We start from the raw sequence: 20,255 nt of genomic DNA on the forward strand, positions 1-20,255 counted from the left end.
CCGGAACAGCCACGTCCTAGATAAACCGACTTACGAAGCCACTCCTTTTTAATCGCTCGCGAGGCGATACCCACAGACTATACACAGGATATTTCGATCTTACTAACCACCATTTTCTTCGTGAATGGTAATTATATTAGAAAATTTTCGGGCAAGCATTCGTTGAATTCGTCAACATAGCGCAAGGAACGATTATATTGCTAAAAAGGAAAGTATTGTTCCAAATGTTCTGTGTAGGGGCGTACTGGAAAATTTGTATACCTAGAAACTATACAGAATATTTCGTTTTTACTAGCCACCATTTTCTTCGTAAATGGTAATTATATTAGAAAATTTTCGGGCAAGCATTCGTTGGACTTGTCAACATAGCGCAAGGAACGATTATATTGCTAAAAGGAAAAGTGTTATTGGAGATCCAAAGCCACCATTTTCTTCGTAAATGGTAATTATATTGGAAAATTTTTGAGCAAGCATTCGTTGGACTCGTCAACATAGCGCAAGGAACGATTATATTGCTAAAAGGAAAAGTGTTGTTGGGGATCCAAATATTCTGTGTAGGGGCATACTGGAAAATTTTTATACTCGGAGACTATACAGAATATTTCGTTCTTACTAGCCACCATTTTTCTTCGTGAATGGTAATTATATTAGAAAATTTTCGGGCAAGCATTCGTTGAATTCGTCAACATAGCGCAAGGAACGATTATATTGCTAAAAAGGAAAGTATTGTTCCAAATGTTCTGTGTAGGGGCATACTGGAAAATTTTTATACTCGGAGACTATACAGAATATTTCGTTCTTACTAGCCACCATTTTCTTCGTAAATGGTAATTATATTAGAAAATTTTCGGGCAAGCATTCGTTGAATTCGTCAACATAGCGCAAGGAACGATTATATTGCTAAAAGGAAAAGTGTTGTTGGGGATCCAAAGCCACCATTTTCTTCGTAAATGGTAATTATATTGGAAAATTTTTGAGCAATCATTCGTTGGACTCTTCAACATAGTGCAAGGAACGATTATATTGCTAAAAGGAAAAGTGTTGTTGGGGATCCAAATGTTCTGTATCGGGGCATACTGGAAAATTCTTATACTCAAAGACTATACAGAATATTTCGTTCTTACTAGTCACCACTTTCTTCGTAAATGGTAATTATATTAGAAAATTTTCCGGCAAGCATTCGTTGGACTCGTCAACATAGCGCAAGGAACGATTATATTGCTAAAAGGAAAAGTGTTGTTGGGGATCCAAATGTTCTGTGTCGGGACATACTGGAAAATTTTTTAATTTGCCCAGTGTGTAGATTCAGCTTTTTAACTATTTACATCCTATACTAGAATCCATCAGATTTATTTTCGGTACGATGTTCGAATTTTCGTACGTTCACCAAAGATTTTGGTGATCTAGCAAAGAATTATAGAGGATTCTCTACTCTTGCGCGGAGTTCAAAATTTGTGTTTGTATATTATGAATATGCGAGATAACGTCCCGATTTTTAGTTGCATCGATCCGATCATCCCAGTATCCAAGCAACGTTATTCGTCGTACACAGACTAGGATGCGAGTACTCGCCGGTTTCCGTTTATTCGCCATACATAAGTAATTAATTCTATGACTTGTTTGCCGAGTGACGCAACGGGGAGGGTTGACGGAGACTTACCGAAGAGCAAATAAGAGGAACTGGAAGACAGATTACCGAATAATTAAGACATTCCTATAAATTCTTAGTTGCGCTGTAGCACGATACAATGCTTTCCATTTTTCGTGGCTTAGTCACTCCTTAACCCTTTGAATCCACGTAAATTATATCCTTTTTTCAATCAAACGCAACGAAGACGAATGTACTGTGCGTCCATGAGAAGTTGGCTAACAAATGAAATGCGGATCTGATTGGTATCTAGATCCTCACTCTAGTTTAGAGTTTGTCATTATTACAATACTTTCCATTTTTCGTGGCTTAGTCACTCCTTAACCCTTTGAATCCACGTAAATTATATCCTTTTTTCAATCAAACGCAACGAAGACGAATGTACTGTGCATCCATGAGAAGTTGGCTAACAAATGAAATGCGGATTGGTATCTAGATCCTCACTTTAGTTTAGAGTTTATCGTTATTGTCGTTCCGCTAGCTAACTTCTTGTGGACGTACAGTACATATCATACCGCAAAAAGTCGTAAACTATACACGGAAATCTGTCGTTAATGATTTAGACAAAACGAAAAAGAATCGTGAAAAATCGATGGTCCTCCAAAGAAGAGTTCCAAGAAAATGAGCATCCAGAGAGCTAGTGAATCCTTGGTCTTCGAAATGTCTCAAAGAAATTTCTTTCCCGTGGATTTTGGGAGTCCCAGGAACGTCTCGAAAGCAGTGTTCGAGGAAGGAGCGAGAGGAGAAAGCGCGGATTGGTTAAACCCCAATCAACGGAAATCAGATTACCCGCTCGGCGTCCCGAGACCTCCTAAAAACCATGGTGTCCGGTGATTGTCACTCTCACCAGGCAATTTTGCCCTAGCCGTCTTCCGTTCACCGGTCCGTACTCGCAGTCTTAATTCCTCCCCTGTATAGACGGGGAACGAGGCGCTACAGAGTTTCCGTTTACGTACCGTAAATAAGTAAATAATTCATTCTCTGACTCGCTTGGCAAGTGGCACAAGGAGCGAGCGAGGAGTCTTGGAGGACGACGACGTAGGAGAGGAGGCGGTCGGTGGAGGGTAAGGTTGGGCAAGGGAAAGGGAGAAAGACTAGGAGTGCCGTTGAAGACGACGATGGGGTGTAGAAGAGGGGACGAAGAAGGTGGAGGGTGGGGGAGTGAAATCTGCATAATATCGGTAATGCTCAAAATGCGAGTCGCGTAGCTACCTACCTTGCTTACCCCGCGCGCCGTTCCACAGTCGCGTCAACTAAAACTTAATTATAATTAATTAATGCGACTGCTAACTGTGGCGGCTGGACTAGTATTGACCCGACACGTCACGCTCGACCGTTTCTGATTCTCTTCCGCGACCGAGCAGCTCGATCTTCCGTGTTCCTTTCGCCTCCCGCTACCCCCGCCGCCCCCCGTCCAACCCTCTGCCGCCGGTGTTCGGTGTCATCAGCCTCCTGACGCGGCAGATTTCGAGTCTTAATTCCGCATTCGGACGCCGCCACCTTCGAACGGCTCTCCCCGTCGAGGAGACAGAGCGTGAACCGGGACATAACATTTCCGTGGCGCGGGGGCCGCCGCTAAGTCTATGGCTTCGTACAGTGCGTAATTAGAAACCTTTGTGCAAAATGAATACTGTTAATTAACGTACCTAAAAAGACATTATACCCGCGGGGTGGTAAACTAAATATGGCCTCCGGCGAGCGTATTACACCGTTCATGGTGTAAATAAGCGATTTGCCGACGCCGTCGCTTGCTATACGCTTTCTTGCTACCGTTAAATCATAATGAATTGTATTCGCGGCCCGCGAGAAGAGTTTCTCAACCCGAGCCGCGCGCCGGCTTCGAGTTTCGTCTCCCGACCGACGACGAAACGGCCGAAACTCGCGACGTGCAATCCGCGAAGTGTCCGACGTTAATTTCGACACGGCCACGCGTACTCGAGGCGAAATTTCGGGACGCGTATAGTTTTTCTTTAATTGCTGAGAGGCTCGAGGTTAACGGGCAAATTGTGTCGTCGCTCGGGGAACCTCGCTTGGAATCCGTTTAATGCGACAACGTTTCGGCCAAATCCGATGTCATGTTCGACGTACACCTGGAAAGTAGAATTGGCACTGCTCGGATCCGGCGGCTATTCTACGGAAATAATTGTGGCGCTGCTTCGCTGCGATGTGGGAACTCGTGAGAATCTCGTAAGAGGACAAAAAAGGAAAGGAGGGTTCTAGCAGACCCTGCTCTAGACGATTGGGATATTAGGAAGGTCGAGCGCTTGTGAGAGCGCGATCCCTCTGGTGGCGAGCATGGGAAGCGACGCCACATAATGTACTTCAAGAAATGGTAATTAATATTATTTGCGTTTTGATATTCGGAATACGTTTCTTTCGCGCGTTGTTAAATGTTTTGATATCGTCAGAAAATCTTTCACAAATTAATTCTCCTCGAATTCGAGCGAAAAAGTTGGAGACAATAGCTGGAGTATTCTCGTATGGGTCGATCTTCGAAGGATAACATTGCGTCCGGCCGGTTGTGGTTGTGAACGCGGCGGCGGAGGTTGTGTCGCGAAGTTTGACACGATTCCGTTGGAATTCCCGTCCGATAGTTCACGGTGTTCCACGACGACGTTAAAAACAGGGACAGCGAGGCTGTATTGAAAGACGTACGGGCATGAATAGCCGATATTAATTGCGCCTTGACTCATTAATTCGTTCGCATTATCTCGGCTCCACGAGCAAGAGATCGTCCGAGACCGTGGCTCTGCTCGCTTTTACGCGGCTCGACTCGAGTTCGGCGGGCAATTACAATATGAAAGGCACATAAATCAGCTGGTTTAATTAACGCGTTGTTATTATCATTATGACACCACCGCGAGATTATAATATCCCGAAATGCTCTTAAAGAGCACGGTAACTGCCGTCAGCCATTTTTCAACGAACCGAAAGGAAAAGATCCTTTTGATCTTACCGAACCGTTTTGGATGAAACGGAATCCATCCTCGATAGAATATAATATTATTTCCATGGCATCTGCTCATCGAGCAAAGCTTCCTCCTTCGTCAATAACATAGGAAGACTCAAGCGAAACAAAAATAGTTTTTTAAATTACTTGCTAGCATTCGACATTTTGGATTTTGACTTGAAAAAGAGCTCTCTGAGGTTATCAATTATATTTTGAACAATTTACTGAAAATAAAACGACTCTTCATGCACGTACAATGCATACTCCGTTCTCATTACATCGAAACGTTACGGAAACCGGTACCGAGAGTTAAGGTCGGCACACAGAGGCGCGAGGAAGCAAAAGGGACCGAAAATCGGAGGATGAAGGGACCGAGGAATAATAGAAAGAATGCTGAAAACGTTCAAACGGAGCAAGAACCCTCGGTAGGAACGGAAGAGGCGGCTGGGAACAGGGACAGTTCCCTCTCCCGCGGTTCCCTCGGCTGCGAAACAGTCTGTGAAAGCACGATTTCTCTATTACCGTCAGTTAATAGGGTTTTTAAAAGTCAAGTGCACCTCGCATCCCAGCGCCCCTGACGAGGGTGTGGGACTGCGGCACACAGCCGGGCTGGCGTAGGTGGAGGCGAAAGGTAGCGGACGGAGGACGGGTGTCGTAGGAAACGAGGGATGAGAAGAGATTCAAAGGTCGCCAATAAGCTGGCAAGTGCGCGCTGGGACGTTCGCGAGTTTTACCCGCGCGGACGGGCTGCTGGCGGGCTGCAGTAGTTTCAGAAAAACATCGCTCACTCGATACTCATAATCAAGTAATCACAGATGATGCGGGAACATCGAGTGGTACGTTTCAGCTGTCAGCTATTACCCCCATCGATACACACAGCGCCTTTTAGTCAGGGGCTCTCAGCGTTCGTTAGGGGGTTGGCGGGTTCTCGCGTCGGGAACGGAAACTGGAGAGGGCTTCTCGACGCCAGACGGGAAAAGGGAATCAATCCACGGGCCACGTACGACGCGGAGTAAAGCGGCTGAGCGACCCTGCGATATTTTTTAATTAATCGAATTATTGAACTGTATCGCGATTGAATTGAATTAAGTGTCGGCGCTGCGCCCGCGGAACCTGGAAGCGCGCAATTTTCCGTCATTATTGCAGCCCCCCCCCCTCCCCCCTTGCAGTCTGCTCGTCGTCTCTCTCGGTTTCGATGCATCTTCCCTCCCTCTTTCGTCCTCGAGCGCCTTCTTCGTCCCTCTACGACCCTTACCTTCCGTCGGTCGACCCTTCGAGCCCGCGTCTGTCTATCGGTGCCCTCCTCGACACACGCATTCACGCATCGACCAACACGGCCGCGTCACGCGCGTTTATATCCTGGCTGCACCACGTGGCCCTCACTAATTACCTATCCAGCTGTACCGCGCGAGTAAACGGCGGGAAGGGTTGCTTCGATGCGAGCGGTAAGGATTTTTTTTCGGCCGAGGGAAATATTGATAAAGTAAACGTAGCTGTCTCGTCGGCGCGAGATAATTAAAAAGAACGGCCACCTCCAGCGTACCCTGCTCCACGAGACTAGACTCCGTTATTATTTTCCAAATTTCTCCACCTTGTTTACCGCTACCTCGCGCACGGTACGAGGGACCCACTTTGACCCGCAGAAACTGTTCGTTTTAACGATTTTAACGAACGAAGCGTTTAGCAATAGGATAACTCAGAAATCTTGTAGAGGAATACAAATTAACGAAATTCAGATTTGCGGCAAAACCACTGGTGTTTCACTTCATTTTAAGAAAAAAAACTTGTCCAGTATGAACTGTCGATCATATATATTTATATTTTTCGTAACGTGGCAAGAAAAGTTTCCTCATACAGAAATTAATTAAGTCTGGTTTTCCAAACACGGCGTACCCCGGTGGCGATGCAGCAGAAGCCATTTAAAGTGGCCGAAATCTCCCCGGTAAGATCGATACGACTTTAATTCTGTCGCGGTTCCCCGTTTTAATCGTCGGATCGGATTCGGCCGCGGCGCCGGTTCCCAAAAATCCGGTTCGTTACCGATCAAATCGTCGGTTCGCAATCGTCCCGGCGGTTCCCGAATCCAGTTCATCGACGTTTGCCCCCGGAATACGGGGGGGTGCGCCTATCGAACCGCGGCGCACCACAGTAATTCAAACGAGACGAGGCCGGAACGTTCCGAAAACCGCGGAACGAATCGTCTCAGCGGGATACGATTTAGAACACCTCTACGCGCCGCGACGCCGGCGAAAGAGGAAAGGGCGAAACGCAGGAAGAGAGGAAAGGAAGCGGCAGAGGGAAACACGAAGTTGAATGGCGAGGGCGTAGGTGGGGTGAGGTTGGACCAGGGGGTGCGGAAGGACGACCAGCGAGAGAGAGAGAGGGGGGCAGGGTGGTCTAACCAAACTTAATTGAATCCCAGTCCGAATGTATAATATGTAGACTGCCTGCATAATGTCGTGAGCCTGCAGTGATTCTCAACGGTCCACGGCGTCGGGACGGACCGTGTCGTCGCGACGGCGACTCGGGCGAATTTTGAGAACCGTCCGCGGAATTAGATATACAATAATGTAAGCAGAGCCCCGTTGCGGTGTAAGGGTTGGTGGTAAGGTCATGTATATTCATACATCGGTCGACCCACCTCCGATTCTCTCGCCCAACCACCCCTACCATCTCACCCTTTCTCTCCCGGAGCGTGCTCCTCTCACCCTCGCCTGGCTCTTTCGCCTTCAACCGACCGGCCCCCGACCACCCCTCTTCCAGCAAAGACCGAGCTAAACAACGACGCTGCGAATAGATTTACGTCACGTCCGCGCTGTTTACGACTCGCGGGCATTAAGATGTCTGTTACGAAGAACGTTTCGGATCTCGTCGATGGACTGATTGCGAACTCTCGCGTGCACCAGGTGGACCGTACGCCGAGATCTAGGACCGATATCGATAGATATTACGCAATGTTATGGATCCGGTGGTCTCAAGTAGCATTATCTGTAAAATTAATTGCAATCGTACGTGCGTACAGGATCGGAAAGGAGACGAATTTAAAGGTTTCTCGGGTAAGAAGTTCTTTTTCTGCCAAATCGATTCAAAAATAGTTGAGTTACAGACTGTTTTCTAAATGGTAAATGTAAACAAACGTTGCGCCAGGAGAGACGAAAACACGGGCAACGTGGTTCGTGAATTTAATTTTCAAATTTTCCTGCATCCACGTGGTTTCGTGTTTGCTATAAAGCTTTGCCTCGCAATTTTAGGTTACCGGTCCGTGGATAAGGACACGTACCGGTATTTTATCATAACCCTTGTAGAAACCGAAATTCTGGCATAATACCCATACGAAAATCATGTAACGCAAGAACATTTTAACCTCGAATTAGGTCTCAATCGCGTTGCCCTGATTTTTACAATCTTAACTAGACGCAACGGGATAAAAAAGAATCCAAGTTTCTCAAGACTCGTTCGACGCACACTCAAATTTATGGACTCGCTTTTTACCCCACTCGACTTACTTTCGATTCACACAGTTTTCCTTCGCTCGGCGAATTAAAGGACACCCGGTATCGCTCAATTCCGCAACAAAAATTAGATACAGAGATCGGGCTCCTCTTTTTCTCGTAGCAATTACAGCCTCATTTTAATTATAATTTGTAAAATTCTACGGAATATCGTTCCGTCTCGGTGAGCACTTCAACGCGATATGGAAATCGCGCGGCGAACTTTATGTCAACGTGGCCCGAGTATCAGTTTTATTAAAATGATTATAAAAGCAGCGTTATTAACGCGGGAATTTATGAATATTTTAAAGTCGCGGAAGAAGATAAGACGATCGTTCCTTTTCGTTTTCTTTCCGTTTATTTTTCTTTGTTCTCCCTTCGCTCGGCGCGCCTTAAATTTTAAATTCCGGCTATCGCGCACGAAAATCGTCATGGTGAGTGACGTTACGAGGTGGCCGTGCACCTCGAAAAGGGGCAGCGGAAAAGTGGGGGTGTTGGTGTGAGCCGGAGGTCGGGAAGGGGCATCGTTACCAGTAACGACTCCTCCGTAGGTAATGTTTCCCCGAGTCCCTTCGAAAAGCTTAATTACGGCGAGTCAGCGAAATAATTCGAAATAGGAGTAAACGTTTGTGGCGGGGCGGTATTTGCATTTAATGGATATTAAAATGAATGACCATCGCTCATTACGAATGCCGCGGGGCGTCCGCGGTAAAATCGTGGGTAATGAAGTCGTTGGTCGAATCTTACTTGTAAATGGATCCTTCATTATATCCAGATATCGTTTTCTCGGAAATGCGTTCTAACGATTACTCGGACACGACGTTCGCGAAATTATAAGAAACCGGTCGGCGATAATGCACGGAAGTGCCGGTCGTCTATTCTGTAATTGCGCTCCATAACTTCGCCTGCGAAACCGCCCTCGTCCGTCTGATTGGGGAGAATCGAAACGAAGTTGGTCCAACCACCCCCACGCCAACCGTTTCCGCTATCAACGAATACACCGGCGTGGAACTTCTAAATAATATCGTTTCGCGGTTTTCAGGCACTGGTTTCGATTACTTTACGCCAACGAGTGACGAATTATTAGACCAGACGCACGTTAATGACGCGACGTTTCGCTAGGGAGCTAATAAAACTCTCAAGATGAAGCGTTGACGAAAATAAATCTGGATCTCTCGGAGTTTAATGAGTCTATAAAAATAGGAGTGTATTTAGTTTTCGTTTGTCTGAAAAGTTCTGGTCTCGTGGACAATTTTGAGGAGTTTGGTCTGGCAGTCGAGACGGAATAATGCGTCGCAATTTCACTTCTTATATTCTTAGTTGCTTGAACGTTTCAAATTCACAGTATTCCAAATCTGTACTTCGGTGCTATTGTAACCAAATCCCATTTTCGTTATTCGTCAGGAGGGCAGAAAAACTGCAGTAAACATACATTTTTTGTATAAAATTGATTATTCTTACTGCTAGAAATTCTAAAATTAGTGAAATACGTTTCTAGATAGTGCTGAAATTTGCTATATGCGACAAACTATGTTACTTTTCTTTGTTGTTAAAGTGTAATCTAAGTCCACTTTTCTTTTAATTGACATAATTTATTAATTTTCTAGGCAAAAGGAAAATAATACATGCAAGAAAGTATTAAACATTTTCGTAAAGCATCAAATAAATTTATTAAAAATCAAAAACGAATTTTTAAGAAAAATCGACAGGGGGCAGCTGCTGAAATTTTTCGGTTAAAAAAAAAAATTTCAAATCGTTCTAAAAAAATTATTTTCAGTTAGGGGGGTGACTTACAATCATTTTTGGTTAATGCATATACCCTCGTAATCCTACGCACTTTCGAGAAAAAAATTCCTTACCGAAAATCTAATGTGAGGCCAGAAATACTTCCCTGAAATTTCATACGAATCTTCAAAACATCATAACTTCTGAACGGATTGGCCGATTTTAATGTTTAAAAAGGCAAACGACGCGTATTTTAGTGTACAATATGTAGAAATTCTAAAAATATTCGAAAAGTTGTTCCTTGACCTCGTAAAGTTAGAAAAACCCCATAAAAATGGTCCAATTTTTAAACAGTCATAACTCCTATAATAGTGAATATATTTCAATGAAACTTTTTTCTGAAGTAGAGCCCATAGGTGCCTACAAAAAAGTATTAGACAACTTTTCTATAGGGCGTCAAACAAAATCATTAAAAATTGAAAACGAATTTTTAAGAAAAATCGACAGGGGGTAGGTGCCTAAATTTTTCGGCGAAAAAGAAAAATTTCAAATCGTTCTGGAAAAATTATTTCTGATTAAAGAGGGTAATTAGAAGCATTTTTGGTGGAGACACATATCATCGAAATTTTACACACTTTTGAGAAAAAAATTCTTTACCAAAAATATAGTGTAAATCATATTCAGAAATAGATATCTTTCTGTTTTGCATTCTAAGTTGTGGTAAGGTTTCCACGGTTAGACCCGTAGACCGATGTTTATTTCTGTTGCAATAAATTATCTGAAAATTTATTTGAAAGAACTGAAATAAATTTGGTATAAATGAATAAACCTGAGTTTGATGGCAACATTGGCCCTAAAGCTGTTACTTAACATATGCAACACAAGTGCGTTAATATTATTTTGATAAACCAAGAAAAAGGTAGTACGACGATATGTGTAATTCAATTTCGAAAAAATGTACTTGGGTTAGGCTCTCAGAAATATGCTTTACCTTCTCAAACACTTCATACGTTTTCGATTAATTTTTAATTAAATTCCTTTGAACCGGTTTTAAAACGTGGCTCGCAGTGAGGCGGATAAAATGGCGGACGAGGTGGAACGCGATGTACCGCCGAAACCACATTAGAATGCAGTTGGCGTGTGGCAGGGGAGATTTTTCGGGCTCGCGTGTGCCGCAAGAGTAAGACGCGAGCCGCGGATGCTCGAGACATAAGCCACCGACAGAGCGTCGGTCGTTATACACTCAACATTCTGCAATCTACCCTTTCTATCGGCCCTAATTTATGTTGAGTAAGGTAGCAGGAGCCCACCCTCGACTTGCTCCGCTAGGAAGCCTCGGTAATGTTTCAAGTGGTTTGTCTGTTGTTAATTTAACCCGGTGGAGGCTTGACGGGGGTCTGTCTACCCGCTGCCATGCTCTTGCTCGTTGCGATAAATCGGTCATTATCCGTGCGCGACTGTTCCACGAGCAAAGACACGGCGCATTACCGTCGTGTTTTCGGCATCGGGCGAACGACGATATTTCGGTTACGGACACCCCACGTTTTCGAACCGCGCGATTACCATAACTGGATCGGACTGGGTGGCCGATAAGGGACCGAGCTCGGTAGATAGCGGCGCAGATTAAGGGAAATTCTCGAGTGAAAATTACGGATTCTTGGCGGCCCGGACTATCCAGTTTTCGAGACGATTCTCCGAGGTGAGGCAATAGTATTCTCTTATCGTCGAGCGAGTCCTTCGAATCCGCGGTACACCCGTTGCTCCAGAGTAACGATTGTCCTCTTTCGTCGTCGGAGCCAGCGTTATTGGAGTCCGACGGTTTCATAGCAAATTTCTTCCCTCCCTTCGATTTCCACACCCTCCCCCGTTCGGGAGTCCGAACTCTCGACCATCGACGCCGTAATTTCCAGCAGAGCAAATCGCGCGTCGCGTTGGCGAACAGAACGGTCGTAAACATATACGGGCTAGGACGAACCCTTTTCCGCGTATCCTGCGCACCCTTTCGCGCCAGGCCAGGCCGACTCGGGTGGAACATTAATATCGCGAAATGAAGCTCATTTGCATATAAATAAGGCGGTGGTGGGGCACGGTGGCGCGGCAAGGGAGACCAGGATGAACCACCCTTTTCCTCCGGTCGCCCCTCTTCCCGTCAACCCTCTCGGTCTGTCTGTCTCTCGGTCTCTGTTCCTCTTTCGAGAAACCCCACCCTGGACTAATTACACTTACAGACAAAGCAGCCTGTGCCGAGGGGTCGGTCGACTCTCTCGTTTGTCTGCCTTTCTCCGTCTCTCTGTCTCCCGTCGCGTGTCTTCGTCCTTCTCACACGTGCCACCCCCCCCCCCCTCCCCCAACTCCCGATAACAACGGTTCGCAATGACCACGTGATAATTGCAACCCCCGCGGAGCACGTCCCCGTTAGGATACCCCCGTTAGGTCGTCGAGGAAATTCATCGTTTCCTCGCACCAGCTCCGCTCTGGATGGCCACGGATAATCCTTAATCCCGATCAATGGAGTACCTATTCGTGACGGGGTTGCACGGTGAGTTAAAAGTGTCTTGGTGGGTCTGTTACGCGGTGATACGGACTTTGTTAATGGACTTTTGCTCCTTTTTCGGGGGATTCCTTTTTTCTCGTCCGCCGTTGCTCTTTCTCGTCGAGACTTACGCCGCCGTTTGACTTTCGGTTGTTATACGTGTTACTCGTTTCCACGGTTCCGGGTCCTCTGGACTACGCGTTATCGTCGTGTACTTTTGAAAGGACAATTACGAGATAATATTAAATTTTAGGATATCCTGCGGTGATAGCATCTCTTAATTATATTGCGTGCCCCGGCTGTACAAGGCGTCCTGGTTTATTCAGTACGAAATTAACGCGATATTTTCTCGATTCAGGCACGATGTTTCTTTTACGTTCAATCACAGGTTTCGTGTTTGACTATCCAAATAATAATATATTTCATATTTTAAAATTAAAATTTCGTGCAATGGGTTCTTAACACACGTGTGAACACATCACCGTGTCGTTCGATCCCTGAAGAGCTTCTAATACATTTTTTAATACATCAGTGTTACTCTGACGCGTATCTGAACGCATCGATGGGTTATTTGACCCCCGAAAAAACCAACTGTAACGTTAACGAAACGTTGGAACAGTATTTTGTACAGGACGCTTGCACTCTGAAGCCTCAACCCTTAAAAATATATCGAACGACGTTCGACGATGATGTCGGAAGGAATAATTGCAACGATTCGCGAGCTTTCGTTCGCGGGCCAGTGTCGATCGAAGAGACAACGCTTTAAATTTCGGGGGGGATCGTTGCTCGCTGCCGAGCAGTAAAAAATCGTTAGCCCGGCCTCACGGGCCATCTCGCTAATGCGAAAAACCGTGCCGCAGCGTTTTCTGGTCGAGAGGGACCGGGGCGGATCGGTCGTGCGGGGATGGCGCGGTGAAAAAAAAAAAAAAAAAAAAAAAATAAAAAGCGCGAGCGGAAAAAGGGCGGCGTCGCGAGGGGGGAGGGGGGCTAGTGGGCGAAAAGGGGGCGGCGGGATTGGGATACACGGTCGTTGGAAATGCAACAATAAACATTACTTATCGGCGCGGGAGCCTTTAACAATGCGGATACGACGAGAAGCGGCTCGCGGCCGCGCAAAAGCGCAAGTTTTTTGCAATAAAGTCATTTCGAGGCGTTTGAGTTATGGGTAATTCGTGTGGAACGCGCGCGGCCAGCGCCGCGGGTCCCGGCTCCATTGATTAGTATTAATGACTTAGCTGCACTCATTTCGCCCGAATAAAAGTAATTGGATTTGGCTTCGACCCCGCGGACCGCGCCAGCGGTGCCTGGCGTCGGTGGCGTCGGCGTCCGCGGCGGCGGCGGCGGCGGCGGTGGCGGGCGTCGGCGCAACGAAAACGACGGCCAGCGTGTAAAAATACATTAATATCTGTTTGCGCTTAATAAACGATAGCCGCGCTGACTTCAGACTAATGGCCGTATTCCGGAATCGGTAATACGCGTTTTTATGTTTCTTTCTATACAGCGGCCGCTACGTCCGGACCGGTTTCCACCTACGTTTATTATCGCCTATCTTTCGTTTCGATCGGGTCCTTTTTTTTTCTCGCGTTCGCGTTTTAAAAGGTTTTGCCGGATTTTTTTTCCTCGTTCGACGCCGTTCGATTCGGTTCGGCCTGGTTCGCCGGTCGCGATAAGAATTTTCCGCGGCGAGTTTGTTCAACTTGTTAATGGAGTTCTATCTGGCGGGCTAATATCGCGACGAATCGCACCAGCGAGCCGCTGTTTGCAAAATACCGTTCGGCCAACGTCACGGCGCAAAAGTAATCTTCAAAGACGTTTGCTGTCCCTAAGCGAAATTATCTCTCCGGGCTCGATACGATAAATCGTTTGAATTTTAGCGATTTCGAGATATTGAAAAATTGGTCTTTATTCCAAGCCATCAGCTGGCAATAGTGAGATTCGGACCAAGGGTGTCCTATTTTCTAAATTTATCTTAAAAGAATCTGTGCAAAATCTAAGCCCTGTCCAGCAATATTTACTGGCGGTACGGGTGCCTTAAAGTTTGGAACGAGCACTCCCGTTTACGGCCGGCTTCGCGAAGCTTATCCCGGAATGCTGCGGTTGTTGAAGGAGGAAGGGGGATGATACTGAATCAGCTTACAGTGTAACAAGATCATATCTGAAGACAATCATATACTTGATGCATATTACTCGTATCTGAACTGTGGTGGACAACAGCAACAAATGAGGATATTCTGAATCAACTTCTATTAACATCATCAAATCCACGTATGTCCAAAGTAAGAATTAAATTGTGTGACGAAAATACTGATACACTAGATTCGGAAGATTTGGATTGAATAATGGACGAACGCGTGTCGATCAAGTGATTATTGATTCCTGACTCCTTCTATGTGCATATCATGCAAAAATGTTTCTTTTTCGAGGAGCTCCACACCCCACGATTTTCGGGCATTGTCCTTTCGGTTTAGTTTTCCGGTTAGCGAAGAGTTATTAGGTGTCTGACCCCAGTTTCTGCGCACTTGGACCGACGGTGCTGTTTGTATGCATTCTGACGTGGAGATTTGCCATGGAGATCTATTCTGGTACAGAATTGTTTAGCGTTGTTCGAGGAAATTACGAAAGCGGGGGCTTCGTAGCTAATTTTTTGTAATCAGAAAAATGATTTCTCGGCACGAGCATTTAATATAATTTTAATATTTCACGGTGTCTTTTATTGTGTTTGACAATTCAGACGGGAGGAAAATTGAATGAAAATACACAGCAGGTTTTCGTCGAAAGTTCCTGCTCATCAAATTTACTGGAAATCGATTACCGTTGCACGTTGATTCTAGGGGTACATAGAGATGCTAAAAATAATTATTGGGCCACAGCTTTGTTACCGGATTTTTTTATTCGGCTGTGAGTGCAATGATACTTGAAGTGAGAACTTTATTCGGGGGGTAATTAGAACCGGCGAACGTGTTAACGATATTTCGTAATTCCATGCCAAAATACGAAGATGGATGAAGGATAATTAGAAAGAGTAATTAAGTCAATGAGAGGGCTCCGTGAATTGTCCATACGAGAATTCAACGAACTGTTTTACTTTCTACCTCGTTCGAATGGAAACTCATTACTTTCACCCTTGACTGATGGGATGAAAGACTTATCGAGTAACTGGGTGGGCTGGACGATTTGTAAAAGAGTTGCCAATAAGCAATAAATTCAACTCGTTGTTTTTAGCCAATGAACAGTCCAACCAGACTGATCTAGGTACAAGAATGCTCTAATTAACTTGGGGGCTTAAAATCCGATGGGGGAACAAATATGCTTAGAAGCTTCGATTCGCAGGGCTGGATCCATGTTCATCATGATTGCTTAGACAATTACAATTTTAGAATCGTTCTAATTGGTCTAAAACTAATCTCTCTGAAGTTATGTAATTATTATGGGCTAAATTATGATATAATTCCAATATATTCGTTAAGCACAGCTAAGGGGTGAAATTGGCTCGACACCTATTTGTTTAAAAGTTTCAGAAGTTAGTGTCGGCTGTTAGAATCTGCGTCCAGTCTCGTTCGAAACGCTATCGTTAAAGATTTCGTGAACGGAGGCCGAAGATTCGCAAATTTCCGTTCCACGAAAGAAAAACTGTCGGTTGCGTGCCGCCGTCCGTGGCGGACGTTGATCGTATTTGCGCAAGGGGTTCGTTGGCTGATTAATTTATGCGAAATGCCGAAAGCCCGTAAACATACGTTTCTAGGGCTTACTATATATCGGGCGCACTTTTACAAGCAAAATGGCCGGGCCTGTGCATTCAACTAATCCCCTTCGCCTCGTCCATTTAATATGGGGTGGCCATACCGTCGGTATAGCCGTTTACGAATTTGCGTGGAAAAAAAAAAAATTGAACTACCGCCGTGGCCACTGCGCCTCCTATTTTCGTTCGTTACCTATCGACCGGGCTTTATCTATTTTTTATGCAATGAAATGCCCGGGACCAATGGCGGCGACCGCCGCGCTCCATTGTACCACTGACGAAAATTTGAAATTACAGCGCGCGGAAAGGGGCCGCTCTCTCCCTTTTACATAGAAAAATGGCCGGTCGCCTGTTCGAATCATTCGACAACTTCTATCCTTCCCGTGACTTCGTCCACGCCCGCCATTTTTCACGCCGTTCCGTGGAATTCGCCCGGCGTGTCCTTGTTTCCAAAGCGTTTCGGGGATGTCCCACGCGAACGGTGTGCCGTGAAAAATTCGACGGGTCGCCTTCGACCCGTGTTTCCCCCCCGATCGCACGAAAATAAAATAGAACGATTCGTTTTTGGTCGGGGGTTAAAGTATCGAGGCATGAATTCTGCACGTAACTCGGGAAAATAATTTGCCGAGGGTGTAAAATCGCCCCCGTCTCGTCGGGTAAGTTGGTCGGTCGTCTCGGTTAGCCGGGAAACTCGCGTCGAATTTATTCATGGCCCGAACCACCGGGTGGACTCCTTTTTCGCGAATTAGCCGGGGTGTCGAAGCACTAACACGCTTAATCTGTATCCAACTATGGCGATACACGTTCCGGCATATTTCCATGCCATTATGCAAAGAGGCCGCGTCGGGTAACATTACTTCGTACACCGCCGCCCATCGATATACAACGCAGAACTCGTGGCGGGTAAAGCATCGCCGTGGCCCGTGCGTACTCCATCGATTTATTATAATTTAGATTGTCTTCTAAGAAGCCGACTGTACGTGCACGTACGTACACACAGTACGCGCCTTAATGCGCTGCCGTTCGTTAATTATTCCTCCGGCATCCCGTAAATATGCATGAATTATATATCGCGCGGCACGAAAGCGCGGGGATACAGGACGAATGATTAATACATGCCTCGCTTTTTTTTTTTTTTTACCCTCCCCCTTTACCGCTCGTTCCCGTTCGGTTTACGTTTTACCCCGCGCGAATCTAACAAAGGAGTCGCAATTACGCCATTACGCCCGCGACTCCTTCGCAATTTACGTTGTTTAATCAACGATACTGTTTACGAAGCACTCCCCGTGTTTACATCGATCGGTTATTATCAGTCGATACTCGATCCGCGGGAAATGTCTAACGTTTCGCAAAAATTCTTCGAATTATTAATCGAACGACGGGGTAAAAAATTATTTTCTCGCAGGACTTCGTCAAATGGGAATTTTACACGGTTAACCCTTCGTGTCCTAAGTCTACACGTTGATAGCCCAACCCCAAAGGGGTTTTTCATAGATTTGTACGAGTTATTCTTTTACCTCGGTTGTATCACGATTACCTGGGACGGTGTAATCTACTTTCCGTTTGTTGTTGGACTTTTGGCGAAGTCAAACCGTTCTCGTAGAGTGTCGTAAGGACGGAACGAGGACGATAGGATATCGCACTAGTTGGTCGATGAAAGAGCATGTGAAGTACGGCACAGAGAGTTCACTTGATATTGCGTTCGGTTGTTTCACGAAGGTCAGCCAAACCTCTCGCCCCCGCCAAAAGTTTCGACTTTCTACCCGTTTAAGGACTTCGCGAACACAACCGCTGGACCCAACCTACCCCAAGGGGCTCCGATAAACGTTCCAACTTTCAATGACACTCGACCAGCTTCGAAACGCGTATGAAAAATTATCGATCGCCATCGGATCGATGCAATTAATTCGCGTTGCGTGATCGAGACAATTGTTATTAACGCGATGACTGCCGGACCGAGTCCATGGAATTTTTCACGTGGCCAACATTGAGTTTTCGAACAATTGGAAACACACCGGGTCCAAAATTTACCCCAGTGTTTATTCTTGTAAATACATCGAACGCTTTATTAAGTTCCACTCGATGAAAAATCTTTTATTTTACACGATTAAAAGAACGTGTTAAGATCAGCGTTTAGGTTAATTTACGGTCTACGAAATTTCCACTCGCAGATGAGCTTGTATATTAAACTCGCGGCGATTCTGTCGGTCCTGTACGGCGATTAAAAAATAGAAGGCGCACGACTGGTCCTTTTTTCTTTTTCCTTAGCGACCGAAATCAATCGAACGGCCGCGCAAAGGTTTTAACACGGGCTCGCAATCATTCTCGCCAAAATGCTCAATTATACGCGCGCGGTTCGTTAACGTACCGCGCTTTTTATTGCGGCGGCACGTTTAACGCTGAAAATTGATTAATAATCATTCACGGTCCAACTGGCCGACGTTAAAATGCTTCGCTACGAAATAATGGCGGTAGACACACCGCCAGGAGGGTCGTGGGAGAGGGGGAAAAAAGAGAAACAATCAAAGCCGCGCGACGAATCATCGACGAATATAGAAAAATCATGCGAGTCCCGGGAAACGCTTCCGTTTCATCGGGGCGCTAATAAAGCTTCCGGGTTTCCCGATCGCACTCGACGACGATTCTACGGCGAAACGAAGCTCGTTAACCGAAATTCTTGCGGCCACGTCGCGATAATAGAATTTTAAGCGCGACGAAAACGCCGTGGAAAAATTGCGGGCTCGTTTCCTTGCGCGATATTGTATAAACATAAATAATTCGCTTTGTGCGATTTTTCTATTGTACGGGCCGACGGTGTTCCAAATTAACGGGCGGACGATTGTAGGCGTGCAAGGGGGGGTTCGATCAGCCCCCGTTTACGATATATTGGCAATCGAGCCGGTTGAATATTTTTTATTGTACATACGATTACAAAGGTTTACAAAGGCTCGCTGGGTTACCAATGGTTTTGAAATAGGAGCAATAAACTCGCTGTTTCGTACGTGGCGTTCGAGTCGCGTATTTATGTGCTGCACGAAGATTGAAACCCGCGGCGTGCAGCAATTATCGAGGCACAGTGACTCTTGATCGATAGGATGCAATTTTTCGTCTTGTTGTGCGTCGTCGCGCGTCTCGTTGCCAGGACTGTTTTGTAACTTTGATTTTTTCGAATCTGGACTAATACCATTCCGTCATCGATTGATTTAACTGAACTATGCGGAACATATGAAACGTTTGCTTGGTGAATAATTAATACGGTGAATTAGGTCATAGAAACGTGTAATAAATTATATTACAATATAGTGTATTTGTTATGGAGATTTTAACTGATTTTAGAATCTTGCTATTAATTGCATAAGAATAGACATTTGGAAACGTTTAACAGAATTTTAACGCGTTCAAATCCACATCAATTGACCGATTACACCCGATTCAAAATTGGAACGTCCGTTTGTTATAGGACAGCGACAGGAGTAGCACTGGCAGCCCCGAGCCAGTCACCACTGGCAGCCATCATGATCATCAGATGATGCTGGACGACATGAAGCCTTCGCGGAAAAAGCGTCACAGTTCTTCGCCTGAAAATTTACACCAAGCGAAGGGGGCGGCAGTGGCGCAAGCACATCTCAACGGGACAAGTGAGTTGGATCGCCTGTATAAACAAATATCTCTCAGCTCGAAATAAAAGCGTCACATTAAATTAGTTAAAAGTGTTGTCGTCTCAACGGTGGAAATACTTCCACACCTTAACGACTCGAACTCGTCTGTGGAAGCATCGATTACTAGAAATAAGATGTGCTTCTAATTCTAGCGTCCTAGTTTCGATCGCGTTATAAATGGAAATTAAGTAACAAAAATTTATTATATTGAACACAGCCTCGGTGGGGTATATTGATCCTTTGTCTTGGTTTCTTTCGCCAGTGGCTGGTATGGTGACCTTACAAAACCTTCAGAATCTGGCGAATCTACAAAACCTCCCACAAGTCGCCTCATTAGCCGCGGGTCTTCAGGGAATGACTGCGGGGTTAGCTAACAATCAGCTCATAAACACGCCCTTGAATCTCACTGTCAGCTCATCCGGTAAGATTTTCAACTACCAACTCCGTCAAAAGTAGAACTCCAACGAGCGAATAATACGAAATTTGACACCTGATTTCCCATTCATCCCC

The 20,255-nt window shown here is 45.6% G+C and overlaps 1 protein-coding gene across 8 annotated transcripts in view; it reads left to right on the forward strand.

The window, feature by feature from the left end:
• Positions 1–20,255, forward strand: part of Pdm3 (POU-domain protein pdm3) — a 231,862-nt gene that overhangs the window by 183,835 nt on the left and 27,772 nt on the right. For all 8 annotated transcript variants that reach the window (XM_076783810.1, XM_076783805.1, XM_076783808.1 and 5 more), the window contains 2 exons: positions 19,547–19,724; positions 20,008–20,166. In XM_076783810.1, coding sequence (XP_076639925.1) covers positions 19,547–19,724; positions 20,008–20,166 — 337 coding nt within the window. The remainder of the gene's footprint in view (positions 1–19,546; positions 19,725–20,007; positions 20,167–20,255) is intronic.

This window comes from Colletes latitarsis, chromosome 2 (assembly GCF_051014445.1).
Source record: "Colletes latitarsis isolate SP2378_abdomen chromosome 2, iyColLati1, whole genome shotgun sequence".
NCBI classification, from domain to species: domain Eukaryota; kingdom Metazoa; phylum Arthropoda; class Insecta; order Hymenoptera; family Colletidae; genus Colletes; species Colletes latitarsis.